The sequence below is a fragment of the Bubalus kerabau genome, chromosome 1 (assembly GCF_029407905.1).
Source record: "Bubalus kerabau isolate K-KA32 ecotype Philippines breed swamp buffalo chromosome 1, PCC_UOA_SB_1v2, whole genome shotgun sequence".
Lineage (NCBI taxonomy): Eukaryota > Metazoa > Chordata > Mammalia > Artiodactyla > Bovidae > Bubalus > Bubalus kerabau.
This window is the reverse complement of record NC_073624.1, coordinates 84,171,593-84,196,442: the sequence shown is the minus strand read 5'-3', so window position 1 is coordinate 84,196,442 and position 24,850 is coordinate 84,171,593. Positions and strand designations below refer to the sequence as shown.

At 37.5% G+C, this 24,850-nt stretch overlaps 2 protein-coding genes across 22 annotated transcripts in view; one reads left to right on the top strand and one right to left on the bottom strand.

Moving 5' to 3' along the window:
- PPHLN1 (periphilin 1) overlaps positions 1-24,850 on the bottom strand; it is a 170,501-nt gene that overhangs the window by 124,426 nt on the left and 21,225 nt on the right. For 16 of the 21 annotated variants that reach the window (XM_055581085.1, XM_055580905.1, XM_055581033.1 and 13 more), the window contains 2 exons: positions 10,112-10,276; positions 7,438-7,499 (listed from right to left, as the gene is read on the bottom strand). In XM_055581085.1, coding sequence (XP_055437060.1) covers positions 7,438-7,499; positions 10,112-10,276 — 227 coding nt within the window. The remainder of the gene's footprint in view (positions 1-7,437; positions 7,500-10,111; positions 10,277-24,850) is intronic. The other 5 variants (XM_055581043.1, XM_055581075.1, XM_055581053.1 and 2 more) reach the window with 1 other exon arrangement.
- Positions 10,088-24,850, top strand: part of YAF2 (YY1 associated factor 2) — a 219,055-nt gene continuing 204,292 nt past the window's right edge. The window contains exon 1 of the mRNA XM_055581137.1: positions 10,088-10,098. The gene's annotated coding sequence lies outside the window, so the exon portion shown is untranslated. The remainder of the gene's footprint in view (positions 10,099-24,850) is intronic.

The window sequence follows — 24,850 nt, the reverse complement described above, 5'->3', positions numbered from 1 at the left end:
AGACAACACCACCAAAAAAGGAAATCAACATTTGCAATCTAACAAAACACAATAAAAAGACAGGATCACTTCAGAAACTGCAGCAGAAAAAAATAAAATGTATAACTTGGATCTAATCATGAACACCAGACAAACCTAAATTGAGAAATATTCTATAAAATGTCTGTCCTGTATTCATTTTGCCAAAAACAGCCATAAAAATCATGGGAAGACTAAGGAACTGTTCCAGATTAAAGAAGTCTACAAAAATAGGACCTATGAGATCAAATTAGATCTTTTTGCTATAAAGTGCATTACTGGGGCAGTGCTGGAGACAAAAACAAAAATACTGACAAGCATGGTTCTCCAAATTGCTCAGAATTGTTTTCTTACAAAAATATACAACTACTCCTGTATGGTTTATGATGCAATGGTTTTTTCCCCCTAGAACAATAGCTACTTTCCACTCACAAAGTCTTTTAGTAGGAACTCTTCAATGAGTCCATCTGATAGGGAACAACTTAAAGATAACCAGGAAGACGCCAGCCACTAAAAGCTGTAACTTTTGTGATAGTGTAAAATGTGAAATATTACTGAAGATGTCCAGACATCAAGTGAAGCTGTTGAAATAGAAGCATTTTCTAGTTCACTATGCTGCTTCATTTTTCTTCATAAAAACTGCTTTGTTTTACACCTGTTTACTATCTATAATCTATACTAAAATGTAGGTTACATGAAAGGAGTTTATTATCTCCAGAGGCTAGAAGAGTATCTGATGTATACAAAGTACACAGTAAATACTTAACAAATGAATGAATATAACATATAAAATTAACTCTATGTTCTGAAAAGAGAATATACCTTGCTTTTTTCCCCACCATAGTTAACTTTTAAAATTATTTTTTAATCATTGAAAATATTTTTTTAAATGATTACTATGTAACAGGCATGGTAAAATATGTGTTGCATGTGTTGAATCATGTAATCCTTTTTTTTTAATTGAAGTATAGTTGATTTACAATATTAAGCTAGTTTCATGTGTACAACATGATTCAGAATTTTTTCAGTTTATATTTCATTACAGGTTACTTTAAGATAACAGGTTTACTTTCCTGTACTATACAGTATACAGTTGTTGCTTATCTATTTTGTACACAGTAGTTTGTATCTGTGAATCCCATACCCCTAACCTATCCCTCTAACCTTCCCTCTCCTTTTTGGTAACCAGTTTGTTTTGCATATCTGTGAATCTGTTTCTGTATTATATGCACAGCCACTTCTATTATTTATTACATTCCACATATAAGTGACATAGTATTTGTCACTTATCTCTTATTTCACTTAGCATATTTTCTAGGTCCATCCACATTGCTGCAAATGGCAGTATTTCATTCTTTGTTACAGCTGAGTAATATTGTGTATGTGTGTGTGCATACACCACATCTTCTTAATTCATTGTCTACTGATGGGCAAGGGGTTGCTTCCATGTCTTGGCTATTGTAAATAGTGCTTGTATGAGGTACATGCATATATCCAGAAAAAATCTGAAAACAATACACTTGTTTAATGTCCATGGTACAGATAAGAAAACTGATCAACTAATGATCAACAGGAACCACTCTGGTGGTTCAGTAGTTAAGACTCCATCCTTCCACTGTAAGGAGCATGGGTCTGATCCCTGGTCAGGAAACTAAAAGTCCTACATGCTGTGTGACATGGCTAAAAATGTTTTTTAATTTTAAAAGGTTTAAAAATAGAGAAATAAACAAACAAAAAAAACACTACTGAATCAATGAATTTCAAACAACAGAATAAGAGTACAGGCAACATTCTCTGATCACAAATAACTAGGATTACTATATCAGAATCAGTATTAAATTACTATTAGTTACAATAGTGCTTAAAGGAAATTTTAAAACTATACTTATGTTAATAGATAAAAAAAACAATTAAATGTCCAAGTTAAAATTTTAGATTTTTTAAATGAAGCGTATTTGTTTTAGGTTATTAGAAGGCAAACTGAAAACACCTATTAAAATTTAAAATATACATGCCCTTTGACCCAGAAACTCCACTTTTGGCAATCTATCCCATGGCTACCAAAGTACTGTTTCTTAAAGATATTATGTACTCAGATTTATTGCAATATTGTTTTGTACTGGAAACTGCATGAATATTCATCAACAGGTAAACAAGTGAAATATCTGGTTTATCCACATAATGGAATCTGTCCATGGGATTTTCCAAGCAAGAATACTGGAGTGGGTTGGCATTTCCTACTCCAAGAGATCTTTCCGACCCAGGGATAGAACACGGGTCTCGTGCATTGCACGGTTCTCCTGCATTGCAGGCAGATTCTTTACCATCTGAGTCACCAGGGAAGCTGACCTCATTAACAAAAATCAAATACCCCAAGTGTCTGTGAATATAGACAAAATATTAGGTTGGTGCAAAACTAACTGTGGTTTTGTGTTGTTGAAATTTGCCATTTGATATTAGAATACACTCAAATAAATGTGGTTATGCTATAAATGATTTTAACATGCATTTCTTACTTTATGTTTTTTTGCTAATGACTTTATTACTTGCTGTTTATTTTAACTATGGAAATGATATTACACAAAAAGCAAATTTGAGCGATTTTCTTAGTCGAGTTCAGAACTGGTCAGAAAGCAGAGACAACTCACAACATCAACAACGCATCTGGCCAGGATGATTTAAGAAATTTTGCAAATGAGAGGAGAGCCTTGAAGATAATGAGTCCAGTGGCTGGCCATCAGAAGTTGACAACGACCAACTAAGAGGATCATCAAAGCTGATCCTCTAAAACTACACAAGATGTTGTCCAAGAACTCAGTGTCAACCATTCTATGGTCGTTTGGCATTGTAAGCATATGGTCATCGAAGCAAGTTGGAAAAGTGAAAAAGCTAGGTACGTGGGTACCTTGTGAGCTCCCCAAAAATTTTAAAAAAGCATTTTGAAGTGTCATCTTCTCTTATTCTACACAATAACAACGAACCGTTTTGGGATTGGGACGTGCGACAAAAAGTAGATCGTATATGACAACCAGTGATGACCAGCTCAGTGACTGGACCAAGAAGAAGCTCCAAAGCACTTCCAAAAGCCAAACTTGCACCAAAAAAGGTCATCATCACTGTCTGGTGGTCTGCTGCCCATCTGATCCGCCAAAGCTTTCTGAATCCTGGTGAAACCATTATATCTGAGAAGTATGCTCAGCAAATCAATGAGATGCATAGAAAACGGCAACGCCTGCATCCAGCACTGGTCAACAGTAAGAGCCCTACTCTTCTCCACAACAACACCCAATCGCACGTTGCACAACCAACACTTCAAAAGTTGAACAAATTGGGCTATGAGATTTTGTTGGCCTCATCTGCCATATTCACCTGATCTCTCAACAACCAAGTAGCACGTCTTTAAGCATCTCCACAGCTTTTTGCAGGGAAAACACTTCCATAACCATCAGGAGGCGGAAAATGCTTTCCAAGAGTCTGCTGAATCCCAAAGTATGGATTTTTATGCTACTGGAATAAACAAACTTATTTCTCATTGACAATAACATGTTGATTATAATGGTTTCTATTTTCCTTAATAAAGATGTGTTTGAGCCTAGATATAATGACTTAAAATTCATGGTCCAAAACCACAATTACATTTGCACCAACCTAACAGAACATATACCAAGCTACTAACACTGCTACGAAGATTGAGGAGTAAGATATACAATTTTATTTCATTTATGTAATATTATCCACAGGTACAGGGGGGGAAATGCTAAAATAAGAAAAGAAAGAATAAAGACAGAAATAGCTCAGGTGGTAAAGAATATGCCTGCCATGCAGGAGATGCAGGTTAGATTCCTGGATTGGGAAGATCTCCTAGAGAGGGAAAGGGCAACCCACTCCAGTATTCTTGCCTGGGAAATCCCATGGTCAGAGGAGCCTGGTGGTCTACAGTCCATGTGGTCACAAAGAGTAGGACATGACTGAGAGACTAAGCATAGTACCATAGAACACAGTACAATAATCCAAGAGCTGGTTCTTTGGGGAGAAATAAACCATTATAAACCATTAGTTAGCCTAATCAAAACTTGTATGTTTTTTTAAATTTTGTTTTTTATATTTAGGTCTTTATTATATCAGATTATTTATGTTCACATGCCAGGGTTCCAATTTTATGTTTTTCTCTCCTGAATGGAGAGCAAGTTTCCCAGCACTATTTATTTAAAAGTTCATTCTTTCTGCATTTGATTTGTAACACTACTATTGCTATACCCTAAACTCCTAGATGTATCTAGGTTTGCTTCCAGACTCCCTACTCTGTTTCACTGCTCACATTACTACAGCTTTGTTCTGATACATGATCTATTGAGTCTTCACATCTTTTCAATATTATTTTTGTTATTTGGCCTCTTCCTGTTAATTTTAGAATCAGTTTACCAACTCCTAATTGCACTCATCTCACACGCTAGTAAAGTAATGCTCAAAATTCTCCAAGCCAGGCTTCAGCAATACGTGAACCGTGAACTTCCAGATGTTCAAGCTGGATTTAGAAAAGGCAGAGGAACCAGAGATCAAATTGCCAACATCTGCTGGATCATCAAAAAAGCAAGAGAGTTCCAGAAAAACATCTATTTCTGCTTTATTGACTATGCCAAAGCCTTTGACTGTGTGGATCACAATAAACTGTGGGAAATTCTTCAAGAGATGGGAATACCAGACCACCTGACCTGCCTCTTGAGAAACCTATATGCAGATCAGGAAGCAACAGGGAGAACTGGACATGGAACAACAGACTGGTTCCAAATAGGAAAAGGAGTTCGTCAAGGCTGTATATTGTCACCCTGCTTATTTAACTTCTATGCAGAGTACATCATGAGAAACGCTGGACTGGAAGAAGCACAAGCTGATTTGCCGGGAGACATATCAATAACCTCAGATATGCAGATGACACCACCCTTATGGCAGAAAGTGAAGAGGAACTCAAAAGCCTCTTGATGAAAGTGAAAGAGGAGAGTGAAAAAGTTGGCTTAAAGCTCAACATTCAGAAAATGAAGATCATGGCATCCGGTCCCATCACTGCATGGGAAATAGATGGGGAAACAGTGGAAACAGTGTCAGACTTTATTTTTCTGGGCTCCAAAATCACTGCAGATGGTGACTACAGCCATGAAATTAAAAGACGCTTACTCCTTGGAAGGAAGGTTATGACCAACCTAGATAGCATATTCAAAAGCAGAGACATTACTTTGTCAACAAAGGTCCGTCTAGTCAAGGTTATGGTTTTTCCAGTGGTCATGTATGGATGTGAGAGTTGAACTGTGAAGAAAGCTGAGCGCCAAAGAATTGATGTTTTTGAAGTGTGGTGTTGGAGAAGACTCTTGAGAGTCCCTTGGACTGCAAGGAGATCCAACCAGTCCATTCTGAAGCAGATCAGTCCTGGGTGTTCTTTGGAAGGAATGATGCGAAAGCTGAAACTCCAGTACTTTGGCCACCTCATGCAAAGAGCAGACTCATTGGAAAAGACTCTGATGCTGGGAGGGATTGGGAGCAGGAGGAAAAGGGGAAGACAGAGGATGAGATGGCTGGATGGCATCACCGACTCGATGGACGTAGGTTTGTGTGAACTCTGGGAGTTGGCGATGGACAGGGAGGGAGGCCTGGCGTGCTGCAATTCATGGGGTCGCAAAGAGTCGGACACGACTGAGTGACTGAACTGAACTGAACTGATGCAGCAAACAAACAAAAAACTGGAACTATATATTCACACCTGAATTTGAAGAGAAGTGATACATTTGTGATGTCTCTCTTCCCATCCAATGATGTTGCACTGCTCCTTTTTTTATTGAGGACCTTAAAAATGTTCTTTAGAAATGACTTGTAATTTCATCCAACTAGATCTCACACACTTTCATTAAATTTCATTTTTATTACTCCTTGATAGTTTTTATGCTATAGTGTTTTTAAATTACGTTGTCTAATTTATTCTGTTCATACTTGACTTGACTTTATTATATTGAACTTTGCTAATTTCCCAATAATTCTAATTGTTTATAGACTCTTGGATCTTCTGCATGGATAATTATATAATCTGTAAATAAATTCTGTTTCTTTCATTGTAACCCTTAACCTTCATTTTCCTTGTCTCAGTAGAGGGGGGCTGAAACCATTATTACCATGATGAATAGAAGCAGTGAGAACAGGCATTATTGCTTTGCTCTGGTTTTAAGGCGAAGGCCTCTAACTTTACCAGTCAGTATAGCAAATGCCTGTTTATTAAATACAGGAAATTTTCTCTTCCTGGCTGAAGTTATATACTAAGTGTTAAATTTTACCAAAGTATTTTTCAACATCTGTTATCTCTGTTGCTTCTTTTGAGAGAAGCAGTCTGCCATGAACTCTGAATGTCCTTGTGCAACCCTGCCATAGGTATCAAACTGAAAGGCCTAACCATCCACTGATACAGAAGAGTTTTTGTAACTGGTCAACAGATAGTTCAACAAGTCAAGCTGACCGCAGTTTAACTCCCATGTGACTGCTTACTCCCCAGGAAAGGACTGGCTTGCTTCCTGACTGCAACAAAAGGTATCTAGCTTAACTCTGGGTTTCTCAGTTACAGTGCATCCCACTGTGTGCAGAGCCACCAATCTGCCCATCATATCACCCTGTGGGACTTGGGGACAGGGACCCAACACTGCCATGCTGATGCTTCTGCTGACTACTGGGCTGTAATAACTGCCCACTGAATCCAGCTGTCTACTTCTAGCACCTATGAAGTTGTGGCAGTTACTCCTTGCCATTCTCCATGAGTTTGTGATTCTTCTCCGACAGGCTATAAGAGATCTTTAAAAGGATCCTTTACAACCTCCAACACTATCAGAGTCAAGTTATACAAGAAAGCAACTATCAACCCAGTTAAATCTATCTGTTCTTTTTTTCTAACTATTCTATCAAATGTCTCTATAAGTAACCAAAGCCAACAATGATCGAGGTCCTTCCAAAATATGTTTTCCCAACAGAACTTAATTGATCAAAATAAAGCAACTAAGAGATGCTTTATAATAGAAGATAATTTGTAATGACTCAAATATTTTCAAGGATACTTCTGGGAAAAAAAATGCCTTACTTTCTAATTAAGTAAATAGATACCTTATAATCCACATGACTTATTAAGAACAATTTAATAAACAGAAAAGAATAAACAATAGTTTAAATATTTTTATTATCTATTATAAAATGCCAAGAGAGAAGAATGCTAGCTTACTAGTGCCATTAACAGTATATTACACAGTCACAAAAAGATTATAATACTAGCTGCTTCTGAAATTTTAAATCCTATTTAATATTTCATCTATGCGCCTTAAGGTGAGATTTCAATAGGAGACATTTCAATGAGGCAAACATCAAAGTAATTATATTATTATTTTTATCTTTTACCTGTATTCAGGCTGTCGGCTTGCAGAATGATCATCTCTCGTCCACCTATAGCCAGATTCATCCTGTAACAGAAAAATGTTACTTAAAATATTCATTTACATTATTTTGGTCAAATAGAGTATCTACTTGTATCTAACAGCATTACTGGAAACTAGTCTCAAAACCAAAATAATATGAGGGAAAAAATACTTAAGTTTCTCTGTGCTTCAAAGGCATGAAAAAGAAAACAAGATACAAGTCATCCATTTCAAACAACTAATTTGGTAGACTGAGAACCTGTGGTACTTATTTATCTCTATTAAAATACGTAAAAGTATTTCTTTGGTGGGCCCAAACAACTTTATTGTCAAAAACACATGCCATCGTTCACAATAGAGAAAGTCTGTTCAAGAACAAAAGTTCAATTTAAATTAAATTCAAACACATATTTCTCAATCTTTCATTTTATTTCTCTGTGAAGTTTGCTCAGCAATTTTCATCTTCAAGCCTAATGAGGAAACCGTCACTTTCCCAGTTTTCTTGTTGGTTTCCTTTTCTCATCCTACCTCCCATTAAAAACTATAACTGGAAACAATATAATAAGAGATCAACACTATATTAGATAAACCATATTAGACCAAGATGTTTAAAATCTTGTTTAAAATTAAGGTAAGCTTAAAATTTTAAGAAGTAGCACACTGTGTCCTCTGAAACAGACAAGTTGGAAGAGGTACATATGAAGGAACCACATAGTAATCCACACTCCATTACTTTAACATTACACATACAACAAGGGACAATCAGTCCTCCATATCCACAGGTTCCACATTAGCAGATTCAACCAATCACATTTAAAAATATGGGGAAAGGGTGGAATTCAGAAAGTTTCAAAAAGCAAAGCTTGAATTTGCCTCATGCTAGCAACTACTTACATAGCACCATGTTGTATTAAGTATCACAAATAATCTAGAGATGATTTAAAATATATGGATGTACATAGGTTATATGTAAATACTATGCCTTTTTATATAAGAGATTTGAGCATCCTTGGGATTTGGTATACTGGGGGTCCTGGAACCAATCCCCTGATATCAATGGACAACTGTAACATATGCATTACCTACAATCAGAAACAATGATTCAGCTAAAATAAAAATATTATCTTCATTTTCCTCTTTAGCATCACATACCATACTTACAGAAGTAAAATGTATTCATCATTTTTCTTCCCAACATTAAACTGAAGAAAAAAGTCAACAGCTATAATATCACATTGGATCTAGTAAGTAGTTTGCTTTATATTAACTGAAGTCTAGGTAAGAAGTAGTGTCATGAGAATCCTAAGGATCTCAAGTGGGTTTATTTGTTTGAAGAATATTACATGAGAAATGTGTAAAGAATGAACAATTCAATTTATAACAATAAGAGTAAAAAATACTATCAAGGCACTATTACGTTTCAAATACAATTTAGTCCACTGAATCCAAAATTCCCTGTCTACACTAAGCAGCCACAGGGTTTTCATGAGGTAACAACTGTTTAACCAAAGGCTAAACTGTTTCTCCTTCAGACTACCTGAAAGAATGACTCTGGTGGCAAAATTCAGTATTTCTAAAATAGAGATAATGCATAATGTTTACTTTTCAATATTGAACCCTTCCTCCTAAAGGAAAAGCATGACATTTAAAAGTGAACAAAATAAAAATGAATTCTATTGAGACGTAAGGAAGCTTTCATCAAATTTTATTATAAGCAATGACTGAATATCTCATTAATTACGATATTGCATGGTAGGAAAGGAGAAAAAGGAGAAAATATAGGAAAATGGTTCAGCAGAAGAATGATGTAAACATGCAAGCTATGTCAAAGGAAGTGCATCAAGGAATAGTTTAATCAAGTTCAATAACAGATTACTGCAACATTAAATATGTTTCTAGATTATTAAAGATGATTAAGAAAAGAACATAATAAAGCAATAGTAGCTAACATTTTAAAAATGCTTATTATAGGAAAGGCAATGTTTGGAGAGCTTTCTAATCTGAGGTAAGAAGTAGACTTTATTAATAATTATAACAAAATGAGACTGAGTGTCAACAACCTTAACCCAACCTCACCCACAGCATTTCATCATGATGAAAATAACATAATTTTAACTGGGCACATTCAGTAACAGAAGATAACTACCTGCTGATCACTTGAAAGTGAAAGTGAAAGTCACTCAGTTGTGTCCGACTCTTTGTGACCCCATTGACTATACATTCCATGGAATTCTCTAGGCCAGAATACTGGAGTGGGTCGCCTTTCCCTTCTCCAGGGGATCGTCCAACCCAGGGATAGATCCCAGGTCTCCCGCACTGCAGGCGGATTCTTACTGAATACAAAAGCAATAGGTAAGATTACCTTTATCTGGTTCTACAAACTCTCGCCAACTGAGGAAATGAAAAAGCAGGCGAGTTGGAATCAATGTTATTAAATCTAAGACAGAGCTATCTAGAGCGCTTACCCACTTTGTCCAGCACCCCAAGATTCTTGACTACCAGTTCCCATTTGACAGGTCCAGCAGGCAATTCAACAGAGCATCAAGCAGGAAGTGTTTATTCAACTGCCTCCATGGCCAGTCACATAAATTCCAAAAATTACATGATTCTTAAACTTATAAAAAACAACAATTAGTACATGGGGGAAATTTACATACTCCTCTGTGAGGTGGACCACTTCTTCGATCATGAGAAAAACTGCGGCCCTCGTCACAGTCTCGGTAATCAACATGACTGTAATATCTATTGTAGCTTCCTTCACCAGGTCTGTCTAGCAGTGGTGGTTTCTTTGGCACAACATTAACTACTCTACGGTAGCCATCCTAAAACAGACAAAAAGAAATACATAAAAATCACTAACTTCGCTATTTGGTTTTGGAAACGTTTTTTTAAAAGCATAGGAGTTATCCTTAATCAAATAGAGTAAATGTATAAACAAACAAAAATGCATTAATGAAATAACATGAATAATAACTAATAGTAAGGTCTTCACATGAATTTAAAGGAAATGAAACTGTTCAATGAGAAAGCCAGGTGTTTAAAAGTAACATGCAGCAATGCAAAAAACCAATCATAAATAAAAGAAAAAATACAACATTATTAATAAAAAATAAACCATGAAAGGGAGAATGTCACAGTAGCTCTAATCCCTAGTTGTCCAGGTATTTTAGAAATAAAATCATTTAAGATAGCACACATCTTTTGTTTACTGTGTCTAAAGTTTATTGTCCAGAAAAAAAGAAAAGATTTTTATACATAACCAACAGCAAATAAGGAGATAATACTGAGCTAGAAAGATCTAGAGGATACATTTTGCTATTTCTAAAACAGCACGTAAGAGAAGAGCCTGTGACATCATAAGTTTGGAAGCAAAATAAAACTCGATATAAAAGCTGAACTAATTTTCAAAGTAATATGTTAATGTTTTAAAGTTTAGCTGAACGGATTCTTAGTGGGAGTTGGGAAACTGAATAGAGGGAAAATAACACCTATCTTAGACTAGAAGCTGCTGTAAAATAAAAATGGTTATCAACAAGAAGAACCAGAGAGCTACAGAACAGGCATCTCTAAATAATCTGGTCTTGAGCACTCATACTATGTCTATCAATATCAGATGAGGCCTATGTGAAAGAAATTGGCAAGCCACCTAAGTGTAAGATACGATCACTATGAATTAACTAATTTGACAAAATGAAAAACTCATAATGCCTAACATTTGGGAGTGGTAATTTTACTATTTAAGTCTCAGTTTCATTATCTGAACAATGACATTAATAACAGTAACTACATCATGAAGTTGTGAGGACTAAAGAAAAACCAGACTGTAAAACACTTAGTACAGCAGGATACACTAAGTACTCAAAAAATGTTTGCTATTATGATTACTATTTTTGCAAGTCTAAGTGAAACACTAAATTCCTCAAAGTGGCTATTTCCTTATATTGCTTATCATTAATAACTACAACTATTCAATAACTATTAAATAGCTATAAAATAGCTATTTAAATATATAAAAAACTATTATAGTAGCTATTAAATAACTACACCAATGCCAAATTTCCCAATGAGTAGGAAATTTGTCAATGTGCCACAAAAAAACAGTTCATATCCATTTGAGAGTTAAAATGACCTATGTAATTTTTTTCCCATGGGGATATAAGGTGGTTTCCTTTAGTATGTAACATATTAAATTGCAATATATATTCTGTATGATCACATAAAATATAGTACACAAATGAATTTAGTGACTTTTTCTTCTTAACACTATCTTTCATAGAGATTTCAATTAAATCTAAGCAGATACTGAACTTAAAAAAAACTGTCACTAAGCCAAAATTTACAGCATCTTCTAATTCAATTTTTGTTGCACATAAAATTCAAACCACTGACTTCTCCAATTGTGGGAAACCATAAAATTCAATTACACAATACCCATTTGTTCCTACCAAATAATAAATGAAAATAATCAATCCAAAGTTGTTAATAAGCAAAAGAAAAAATCTGCTAATGATAGTTCTTGTATCTAGCAATGAAGATGAAACTGCCGTTTCCTTTATGTTTTGAGAAAGTGTACAAATATATACATTATATCATCCCTCTGGTGGTGTTGCACTGAGTAATTCTCACAAACACACAGGACTATGAGAGCCACAGGGAGAAAAACCTGAGCGCTTATTTACCGGTAATTTATCTTGTAATCTTTAAGAGCAGTAAAGCAAGACAATGACCAGAACTCTGGGATTAAGGATGCTACCTCCTGGAGGAAATCACATGAGAGTCCTAAAGAAAGGTCTTTGAAGAGAAGGGGGATTGTTCTGCATGCAGAACAGTGCCCTCCTAATGCTGACATGTCAGCTAGATCGGTTAACTCAAGAGCAGGAGAAAGACCAAGCAAGGAAGAGAGAATGAGTAAGATTAAATTCCAAGAGACATTTCTGAGAAAGCAGTAAAACATGATTCCCATAAATCCCCTCTTCTTGTTTTAATGAATGTTTCTTTGATCTTCTTGTCAGAAGAACAGCGTTAGCATCGCCTCAGTGCAGGTGAGTCAAGAAAATAAGGCAATCAATGTTCTAAACATAAGAAAACGTGCTATCACAGTCTGTGATCGAGTCCAAAGAGCACGCTGATTTTCATCGAGCCATAAAAGTGCAGCTTCCAAAGCTGCAAGTCGAGATAAACTCATGTGATCAATTTCCACTGTTCAGTAAAGTCAGAAGTTATATTAGTCTGTACTTGGCAGTTTTTAAGGAAATAGAAAGGGCTGCTGTAATAGCAGCTGCCATGGTAACAGCTATTATGGAAACTATTAGAGTACCTAAAAAACGTTTTTTACCCCAAACTAGATTGGATTGAGCTAGGTGAGAATCACCACACCAGGGTCAATTTAATAGAAAGGGTAAAGTTATAAGCAAGTGCAAAGATGTATGGTCTGGTAGTGCAGATATTAACATGGGCATTCATGTCTGTAAAGTTCCAAACAAAATGATTACTGTTAAAGATTTGAAGGCCCTGTTGCAAAACCTGTGAAAAAAAAGGAAGCACAAGACGATGCCACATGAGGATCTTAGTAGGAGAGTATTGTAATGGTGCTGGTGCAAATTTTAAATGGAGTACAAGTTCTGTAAATCCGGGATTCCATAAAGGATCAGATTTATTATAGTGAAAGAGAAAAGACCAAATCTGATCATGCCAAGTTTTGTTACTGTCTTGAACCAATAATCCTTGGGGACCCCAATGTTCTATTGTATAATTATTGATCATGAGAGCTGTGTGGAAAAATTGTGAGATCCGCAAACATGCCAATTAAATCCATCAAACAGTTGCATATCAATCCAAGCATGAATACATAATGGGATTAATGGTTTAGGGTGAGACATTCCAGATGCTAAGTTTCCTTGGAAACCAAAAGTAAACACAAAGGTCTGATGTTTAATGGTAACAATTCGAGATCATTTTGGGGGGTTTTATTATATTATTCATATACCACTGAGCGCTGGTATAAGCACATATCTGTTCATTTGTTCAGTTAGTTATGCAGAAGGGTAGATGTGAACCATTAATGGTCCAAGGAGAATCTAAGGTATTGCATAGGTAAAAGAGATGGAGGACAAAGCCATTCTCCCCTAGTAACGGTGGAATCATTGGTAGAAATAGGAATTTCTGGGTCTTCCCATGGGACAACAGACAACAAAGGGGGGTTCATGAAGTGAGCCCAGTATGTCGAGTTATTGTTAAGTAGCACACAAGCAGGAACCCAAGTGAAAAACAGAAGTAAAAAACTAACCCGAAACAGCCACACCTTATGGGCAGAGTTAGCAGTTATAATGGCTAAAAGGGAAAGCAACATATTTTCAGGAGTAATAGGTGTGCCACTATTAACAACAGCTATTTCAGCTCTTAAAGTAAGACGTTTAATATCACCCCACATAATGTCAGCGGCTGGAGAATGATTGGTTATTTCTCGGTCTTTTTGGAAGAGGCATGCCAGGAAGAGTCATCTGGGTGGTCAATAGATGAAACTCCAGTAATGGATCCTTAAGTCCTTGGTGCCAACTCATGATAAAGTTTCACACAATGCGCAGGGATCCAAAGTGGACCTGATGGAGACAAAACAGCAGCATATTCCCTTCCCCATGTTACTAATTTAACAGGTCCTTGCCAAATAGGAGAGAGGGTGGTTGTTTAAAAAGTACCAGAGGGAATTCTTATGAATGTGGAGTAGCAAAATGTCTAGTAACAGCAGCTGATTGTGAAGAATTTTTGGAAACTGACAAGTGATTAGGAGTGAATAATGGTTTTTCCAGTGGTCATGTATGGATGTGAGAGTTGGACTGTGAAGAAAGCTGAGCACTGAAGAATTGATGCTTTTGAACTGTGGTGTTGGAGAAGACTCTTGAGAGTCCCTTGGACTGCAAGGAGATCCAACCAGTCCATTCTGAAGGAGATCAGCCCTGGGATTTCTTTGGAAGGAATGATGCTAAAGCTGAAACTCCAGTACTTTGGCCACCTCATGCGAAGAGTTGACTCATTGGAAAAGACTCTGATGCTGGGAGGGATTGGGGGCAGGAGGAGAAGGGGACGACAGAGGATGAGATGGCTGGATGGCATCACTGACTCAATGGACCTGAGTTTGAGTGAACTCCGGGAGTTGGTGAGGGACAGGAGGCCTGGCGTGCTGCGATTCATGGGGTCGCAGAGAGTCGGACACGACTGAGCGACTGAACTGAACTGAACTGAAGGCAATATATAATCATTCCCTGCTGCTGCGTCGCTTCAGTCGTGTCCGATTCTGTGCGACCCCACAGACAGTAGCCCATCAGGCTCCCCTGTCCCTGGGATTCTCCAGGCAAGAACACTGGAGTGGGTTGCCATTTCCTTCTCCAATGCATGTAAGTGAAAAGTGAAAGTGAAGTCACTCACTAGTGTCCAACTCTTTGCGACCCCATTGACTGCAGCCTTCCAGGCTCCTCCATCCATGGGATTTTCCAGGCAAGAGTACTGGAGTGGGGTGCCATCACCTTCTCCAATCATTCCCTAGGAGGGGTTAATTCTTTCCTTTTCAGTTTATTTAAAATTAATTTCAGTAGCCCATTCATGCATTCAATAATGCCTGTCCAGTAAGGTTGTGAGGAATACCTGTGATGTGTTTAATACCCTATAGACGAAAGAAATCCCTAAGTTTGTGTGATGTATATGCTGCAGCATTAGCAGTTTTAATGGCTTGAGGGTGTCCTAGAATAGCAAAACATTCAAGGTGAGCTTGCACATGATGTGCTTATTCTCCATGCTGTGTGGTAGCCCATAAAAAGCCTGTAAAAGTATCAATAGTTACATGCACAAAGTGAAATGGTTTAAATGGAGGATAATGAGTCACATCCATCTACCATAACTCATTAGAACAAAGACCACAAGGGTTATAATGCCAGCTTCTGGGAGAGAAGGAGTTAATAACTGACATGTGGGACAGGTACTAATAATCTTTTGGCTTCCTGTAAGGTTAGAGCAAATTGTTTATGTAGCGCCTTGGCACTCTGGTGGAAGAATTGATGTGACTGAAAGGCAGCAGTAAACGATGATCCTATAAGGTGAAGAGATGAGTCAGCTTGTTGATTTCCGAAAGTGAGAGCTCCAAAAATAGTCTACGTCCTCCAATATGAGCTATGAAAAAACGATGATGTCATTTAGTTAAAAGAGTTTGAACAGAAACAAAGAGGGAAAGTACTGGTTTATCCATTGAAGTATTTAAAATAGAATTGGGCACTTGTTGAATGATATTAACAACATAAAAGGAATCTGTTAAGAGAGTAAAGTTTGCAAGGTTTGCAATGCAAGCAAGACAGCAGCTAATTCAGAATGCTGTAGGGAAGTTTGGGGGCTGGTAAAGATCTTTATCCATCCTGATGTTTCCTTCCAGGTCACTATTCCTCAAGTTTTGACTGCCATCTGTATAGTGGGTAAGGAAGTTAGGAACACGATGTCTAGAGACAAGAGGATGTAAAGAAAAGGGCACTAATTGTAAAAGAGAAGTTATTTTATCCATCAGTAAGTTGTAAATAATACCCCTGTAAAATCTGATATGGCGATTTGAAATTGTTCATTAGTTTGATATAATGATTCCACATTTTCTTTAGATATTCCCACAAAATTGTTTGTGGATCTGAGCCAGTAAGGCAACAGAGGCCTAAGTGTCCTTGCTGTAATAGATGTAGTCTCTCCTGTAAGCAGAGAAGAACAATGTATTTTGGTTGATTAGGATAATGTAGCCATTCAATGCTTTTTATCTCTTTAGGTAAGATGTGGGCAAATATTGCTGTAGCAGTATGTTTGATAGAAAGAAGAATCAGTGAAAAAGGATGTGAAGAAACATACAGTCAAGAAAATGTTTAACATAAGCAGCGCTGAATTGTGGTAATAAAGCATAATGTTGAGGAGAAAACAGCAGGGTGAGTGAGGTAGGATCTTCATTTCCCTGTAATAATTGAAAGAAAGTGAAGGTGAAAGTCGCTCAGTTGTGTCCAACTCTCTGTGACCCCATGGACTATACAGTCCATGGAAATCTCTAGGCCAGAATATTGGAGTGGGTGGCCTTTCACTTCTCCAGCGGATCTTCCCAACCCAGGGATCGAACCCAGGTCTCCCACACTGCAGGAGATTTTTTACCAGCTGAGCCACAAGGGAAAGGAAGCTCTGCATATGTTGGGATGCCTAACGTAGGTCGTATCCAATTTAAGTGACTCAAGAATTGCTGTAAAGAAAGAATTGTTAATGGTTCTGGAACCCTGAAGGAAAATTGTAAAAGAGTAATTGCTTTTTGTAAAATTTGAAAACCAAGATATTTCCATGGGGGCATATGTTGGATTTTCTCTGGAGCTATTATTAACCCCTGTGAGTTCAAATATGTCTGCAAGGAAGAGAGAATTTCTGCTAATTTTTGTGGTGAAGAGTGTGCTAAAAGAACATCATCCATATAATGATAAATACAGGCATCAGGAAATTGTTGTCATAACAGTTGCAGACTTAGATCTACAAATCTTTGACACGTGGTAGGGCTACTCTTCATACCCTGAGGTAAGTATTTCCACTGATATCATTGTAAAGGACGATGATTATTTATATTAGGAACTAAAACTGTAAATTTCTGTTTATCTTCAGAATGTAAAGGTATGGTAGAAAAACAGATCTTAAGATCTATAATTATTAGTGTGATCATCTGGAATTAGAGAGGGGTTTGGAATAGCTGGTTGTAATGAACCCATCGGTTGCATTTGAGCATTATTTACTCTTAAATAATGAATTAAATGCCATCTTCCTGATTTTGGGGGGATAATAAAGATGGGAGTATTTTAAGGAAGGTTCTCTATGTCCTGCATCTAATTATTCTTTAACCAATTGTTCTATAAGCCCAATTTCTTCTTTAGTCATAGGTCACTGCTCTATCCAGATCCAGGGGTGGGGGGTGGGGAAGGGTTCATCAATCTAGATGATTTGTAATGGTATATAACAGCAGTGGCCCTGAGGGTAGATTTGTCTGTAGTTTTAGTTGATACTGTTATAATATATCTCACCCCCATAAAGCTGTAGGAATATTCATGATGTAAGGACAGATAATAGCTACATGCCCTTCTGAATCTGTACAGATTTTTGGAAAGGTGCTTTGATATGCTTCTTGGAATCCCCCAACAACTAACATCTGTCCATGGACGCTTTTTAAAGGCCAGATGGAAGGCCATTCTTGTTTTGTGATAATAGCTATATAAGTTCCTAATCTATTAAAACCGTGAATGAAAGGTCTTGAATTTTTAGAGTTTATGTGGGGTGGTTAGTCTATTAGCATTGTCTAGTAAGCCACATTCGTAGATCCAAAGCCTCCTTTCCTAATTTCTTTCTCTGCTGAGGGTACAAAATAAGGCAAGAGTAATAGCTGTGCAAGTTTTGTCCCTTTCTCTACTGTATGATAAGTATGTGAGAACCATAATTTGAATACTGCCTGAGTAATCTGAATCAATTACCCCTGGTAAAATATGAATACCTTTCATAGTTATGCTGGACTGGCCTAAAATAATTCCAACGGTGTCTTTAGATAAAGGGCCATAAACTTCTGTAGGAATACGTTTAACTTCTTCAACACTATGAACAGAGGTTAGCAATATTGTACAGGAGGTGGTGATCAAAACCATCCCCGAGAAAAAGAAATGCAAAAAGGCAAAATGGTTGTCACAGGAGGCCTTACAAATAGCTGAGAAAAGAAGAGAAGTAAAAGACAAAGGAGAAGAGGAAAGATATATCCATCTGAGTGCAGAGTTCCAAAAATAGCAAGGAGAGATAAGAAAGCCTGCCTAAGTGATCAATGCAAAGAAATAGAAGAAAACGATAGACTGGAAAAGACTAGAGATTGTTTCAAGAAAATTCGAGATACCAAGGGAACATTTCATGCAAAGATGGGCACAATTAAAGACAGAAACGGTATGGACCTAACAGGAACAGAAGATATTAAGAAGAGGTGGCAAAAATACACAGAAGAACTATACAAAAAAGGTCTTAGTGAAACATATAACCACGATGGTGTGATCACTCACCTAAAGCCAGATATGCTGGAGTCCAAAGTCAAGTGGGCCTTAGGAAGCATCACTACGAACAAAGCTAGTAGAGGTGATGGAATCCCAGCAGAGCAACTTAAAATCCTAAACAATGATGCTGTTAAAGTGCTCTACTCAATATTCCAGCAAATTTGAAAAACTCAGCAGTGGCCACAGGACTGGAAAAGGTCAGTTTTCATTCCAATCCCAAAGAAGGCAATGCCAAAGAACGTTCAAACTACCACACAATTGCACTCATCTCACACGCTAGCAAACTCATGCTCAAAGTTCTCCAACTTAGGCTTCAACAGTACGTGAACTGAAAACTTCGAGATGTTTAAGCTGGATTTAGAAAAGGCAGAGGAACCAGAGATCAAACTGCCAACATCCACTGGATCACAGAAAAAGCAAGAGAGTTCCAGAAAAACATCTATTTCTGCTTTATTGACTATGCCAAAGCCTTTGACTGTGTGGATCACAACAAACTGTGGAAAATTCTTAAAGACAAAGGAATACAAGACCACTTCACTTGCCTCCTGAGAAACCTGTATGTAGGTCAAGAAGCAACAGCTAGAACCAGACATGGAACAACAAACTGGTTCCAAATTGGGAAAGGAGTACGTTAAGGCTGTATATTGTCACCCTGCTTATTTAACTTATATGCAGAATACATCATGCAAAATGCTGGGTAGGATGAAGCATAAGCTAGAATGGAGGGAAAAATATCAATTATCTCAGATATGCAGACGACAGTACCCTTATGGCAGAAAGTGAAGAGGACCTAAAGAGCCTCTTGATGAAAGTAAATGAGGAGAGTGAAAAAGCTGGCTTAAAACTCAACATTCAAAAAACTAAGATCATGTCATTCAGTTCAGTTCAGTTCAGTTGCTCAGTCATGTCTGACTCTTTGCAACCCCATGAATTGCAGCACACCAGGCCTCCCTATCCATCACCAACTCCCGGAGTTCACTCAGACTCATGTCCATCGAGTCAGTGATGCCATCCAGCCATCTCATCCTCTGGCGTGCCCTTCTCCTCCTGCCCACAATCCCTCCCAGCATCAGAGTCTTTTCCAATGAGTCAACTCTTCGCATGAGGTGGCCAAAGTACTGGAGTTTCAGCTTCAGCATCATTCCTTCCAAAGAAATCCCAGGGCTGATCTCCTTCAGAATGGACTGGTTGGATCTCCTTGCAGTCCAAGGGACTCTCAAGAGTCTTCTCCAACACCACACTTCAAAAGCATCAATTCTTCGGTGCTCAGCCTTCTTCACAGTCCAACTCTCACATCCATACATGACCACAGGAAAAACCATAGCCTTGACTAGATGAACCTTTGTTGGCAAAGTAATGTCTCTGCTTTTGAACATGCTATCTAGGTTGGTTATAACTTTCCTTCCAAGGAGTAAGTGTCTTTTACTTTCATGGCTGCAGTCACCATCTGCAGTGATTTTGGAGCCCAAAAAAATAAAGTCTGACACTGCTTCCACTGTTTCCCCATCTATTTCCCATGAAGTGGTGGGACCAGATGCCATGATCTTCATTTTCTGAATGTTGAGCTTTAAGCCAACTTTTTCACTCTCCACTTTCACTTTCATCAAGAGGCTTTTGAGTTCCTCTTCACTTTCTGCCATAAGGGTGGTGTCATCTGCATATCTGAGGTTATTGATATTTCTCCCGGCAATCTTGATTTTAGCTTGTGCTTCTTCCAGCCCAGCGTTTCTCATGATGTACTCTGCATATAGGTTATATGCAATATATATAAAGGGCCATAAACATATATATATATATATATATATATATATATATATTCATGGCAAATAGATGGGGGGAAAAAATGCTCACTGCAGATGGTGACTGGAGCCATGAAATTAAAAGATGCTTGCTCCTCAGAATAAAAGCTATGACCAACCTAGGCAGCATATTAAAAAGCAGAGACATTAGTTGGCCAACAAAGGTCCATCTAGTCAAGGCTATGGTTTTTCTAGTAGTCATGTATGGATGGAAGAGCTGGACCATAAAGAAAGCTGAGCACCAAAGAACTGACGCTTTTGATCTGTGGTGCTGAAGAAGACTTTTGAGAGTCCCTTGGACTGCAAGGAGATCAAAGCAGTCAATCCTAAAGGAAATCAGTCCTGAATATTCATTGGAAGGACTGATGCTGAAGTGGAAGCTCCAATATTTTGGCTACCTGATGTGAAGAACTGACTCATTGGAAAAGACCCCGAAGCTAGGAAAGATTGAAGGCAGGAAGAGAAGGGGACGACAGAGGAAGAGATGGTTGAATGGCATCACCGACTCAATGGACATGAGTTTGAGTAAGTTTGAGTAAGCTCCGGGAGTTGGTGATGGATAGGGAAGCCTGGCGTGCTGCAGGCATGCAGTCACAAAGAGTGGGACACGACTGAGCAACTGAACTGTCTGAACTGAACTGAAGCAATTTCTCACTCTTCTATGGCAAAAACCACAATTATGACATAAATTCCAAGTATTTAGATGCTGTACATTAACAACACCTATACCATTTTTCAACCAATGACCTACTGGTTCCCAATCAGACACTTTCAAAGAAACTTCTTGTGGATACCAAAGACAACAAGTATAAATCACCATAAGAAGTTTAGTTAAGTCTGAATCAGAAAACTTACAACCACTAATGACAAGCAGAAAAGAAAGCTGATGCTTACGAGCAAGCTATCGAGGAGAAAGTTACCCAGAGCGGAAAGCGAAAGTACCGCACATCTAGAAGGCTTCATTCTGTCATTAGTCTTAAAGGCCATAGTTCCTACCTGGAAGAGCAGATGTCCTTTTCCCTTGCTCAGGCTTGAGCAAGCAAACCTTCACATGGTCCCTGTTCGGCCACCAAATGTGGCAGAGTCACACTGGGTTAGTTCTCACAAACACACAGGATTATAAGAGAGCGCAGGGAGAGCTCAGAGAAAAAGCTGAGAGCTTATTTACTGGTAATTTATCTTGTAATCTTTAACTAAGAACAGTAAATCAAGACAAGGACCAGAACTCTGGGATTACGGAAGTTACCTCCCAGAGGTCTGGAGGAAATCACATGAGAGTCCTAAAGAAAGGTCTTTGAAGATAAGTGGGATTGCTCTACAAGGAGAACAGTGTCTTGCTAATGCTGACATGTCAGCCAGACCATCTAACTTAAGGGCAGGGGAAAGACCAAGCAAGGAAGAGAGAATGAGTAAGATTAAATTCCAAGAGACATTTCTGAGAAAGCAGTAAAATATGGTTCCCAAATAAACTTAACTACTTCTTTTAAGTTATAGTATTATATGATTTTTTACACTTTCATATTTGTCATTATCTTAGAGACAAGACAATTTCTTCCACATGGCTCTCTGCATTTCTGGAATAAGGACTATTCACAGTTTGCCCGTGCTAACAGAAATCTGACCAAGATACATATCAAATGATTTTTCCAATTTTGAAATCTGAAATGGTGATTGTGTTTTGTTAGAAAACCAATTATTCCTTCACTTTCTATAAATTCCAATTCACTATAAATACCTGTTATGAAAAACACTTTCATTTTAGTTTAAGTAAAAGCACCAAGTTTGATGTTTTGTTTGATTCAATATATAAATGTATATCGAATTCTCCACACTAATGTTCATTCTTATTACTAATTGGGTACAAATTATCAGGATTACAGTTCTTTAAAAACATTTCTTTTCCATTGTCATTAAAATATACTTTGTACTCATTTTAACACAAAAACATTTTATTTTAATATATAAGCACCTCTTCTTAAGCATCTTTCTTTTTTGAGACATAATGAAATATTTCCATTTGAAATAAAGTATCTTGAATTTACTTGAAACTAATCCAAGAAAGAGCCAAGTGGTGAAAGCATAGACTAAAGAAGATTGACCTTGAGTTGATAAATACCATTTGAATAATTTGTCTATGGGTAGTTCATTACGTCATTTTGTCTACTTTTAAATACTTAATTTTCACCGTTATAAATAAAAAGTCAAAAACAACTAAAACACATTAACCTACCACCGAAGTAACTAAGTACAATGGTATATGTAACTACTCAAATGCCAGATTTCCTGACATAATCAACTTAGTATGAATGGAAGTTTCATGGGCACAGAAACCTTGAACTTATTCACTGCCCTATTCCCAGCACTTGGAGTATTACTTGGCACATAGCAAGTACCACATACATAATATACATGCCAGTTTGCATCTCAGTTTTATACTACTGTTGGCATCACATGCTTTTTACCAGAAAAGTACAACACCTAACTAAAAAATTCGATTACCCACAAGTCTAGAGGACTTCTGCTTTCAAAAGCTTAAGGTTTCCTCACTCCAATCCTTCATGCTTTAGACACGTATCTGTATTGTAGGGCTTCCCTGGTGGCTCAGTGGTAAAGAATCTGCCTGCCAAAGCAGGAGACACAGGTTTGATCCCTCTATCAGGAAAATCCCCTGGAGAAGGAAACAGCAACCCACTCCAGAATTCCTGCCTGCGAAATCCCATGAACAGAAGAGCCTGGCGAGCTACAGTCCATGGAGTAGCAAAGAGTCAGACATGACTTAGTGACTAAGCAGCACAACATCTGCATTGTAGCACTTACTGGTTTAATTCACTCACTGAATTTTCAATGAAATATTGGTATCTCTGGGTCATTTCAATGGCTTTTGGGAATAATATGTCAAATATCTGAAGCTGGAACTGTCCCCAGAAAACTAGAACATATTACAGAATGTAGCTGAGAACTGATCCTGTCTCTCTGGAAACAGTGACAACGAAACGAAAGTTCATGTAATTCTGTCCGCCAAAAAAATTAAACACCTCCTAGGGCAGCTCTACACAAAGGAACATTTCTAAATCAAAACTCAGCAAATGCACACTTAAGATTTTGCATCTAATGTATGTAATTTTTACAGTTACACTCAAAAACAATTGCACTTCAGCTAATGATATGCATGTTTAAGTAGCTAATGGAAAGTGTAGTGCTGTCCACAGTTTACTTTGAAATGCATCCCTAAAATCTGATGGACTAGGTGTACTTATAAAGGACAGATAGATGGGTGAAGACATGATAAAGAAAGTTTAGTAAAATGTTAATAGTTGAATCTAAATCATGAATAAATGGATGTTCACTATAAAATTCAACTTTGCTGTAGGTCTGAAAATTTTCATAAGGTAATGATAAAAGTTGCATTTACATGAACACTTACTAGATGATAAAATGTGAGGTATGAAAAGAATTAAAATTATGCAAGTGCACACTTTAAAAGTGTTTCATGAAATAAGTGGGGAAAAGAGGAGTATTTCCACATTAACATACTTTTAGCAATATTATCTAGAATATGTAAATAACTGAATTGCTAAGTTTAGTAGACTTGATTACTTATTTCAAGTTGGATAAAAGAAAGATCTCAATGTTATTTGGAGTAAATTTAAATTGGAGAATATATGGAACAAATATATGTACCATATATTATCTACAAGATCTTAGAAATTAACAAACTCATGTTCTGAATTCACTCAAAAATTTATTTCCAACTCACTATAGTCTCCAGGAGAGAAATAACCAATGAAATGAACAGTACAAACATTCAACTAACTCAAGGAAAGAAATATTGTTACGTAACTATTTAATTATAAAACCTAATTATATAACTCAAAACTAACTAAATGTGATAGAAAAAAATCTTTTAAATTTTTTTTTCCCCTTGGCTGTACCCTACAGTACATGGGATCTTAGCCTTCTGACCAAGGTTTGACCCCAGTAATGGCAGTGAAAGCACCAAGTCCTAACCTCTGGACTGGCAGAGAACTCCCCCAAAATAAAAATTTTTTTAAACGTTGCTGCTCAATCCCATGGACGGAGGAGCCTGGTGGGCTGCAGTCCATGGGGTCGCTAGGAGTCAGACACAACTAAGCGACTTCACATTCACTTTTCACTTTCATGAATTGGAGGAGGAAATGGCAACCCACTCCAGTGTTCTTGCCTGGAGAATCCCAGAGACAGGGGAGCCTGGGGGGCTGCCGTCTATGGGGTCGCACAGAATTGGACACGACTGACATGACTTAGCAGCAGCAGCAGCAGCTCATCACTACCCTCAGTCTTTATAATGTTCACTGCCACCAAGATTAGAAAATCTTTTACTTGACATACATTTGTTAACAGAAGAAGCCAAGTAGAAATAGACAGGACTACTTCAGTTCCAGTTACATTACAGTGCCCAGAATATAAACCGCTAGTGTTTTGATCCTGGTTTCCAAACTTTATAACCCCTGCTGCTGCTAAGTCACTTCAGTCGTGTCTGACTCTGTGC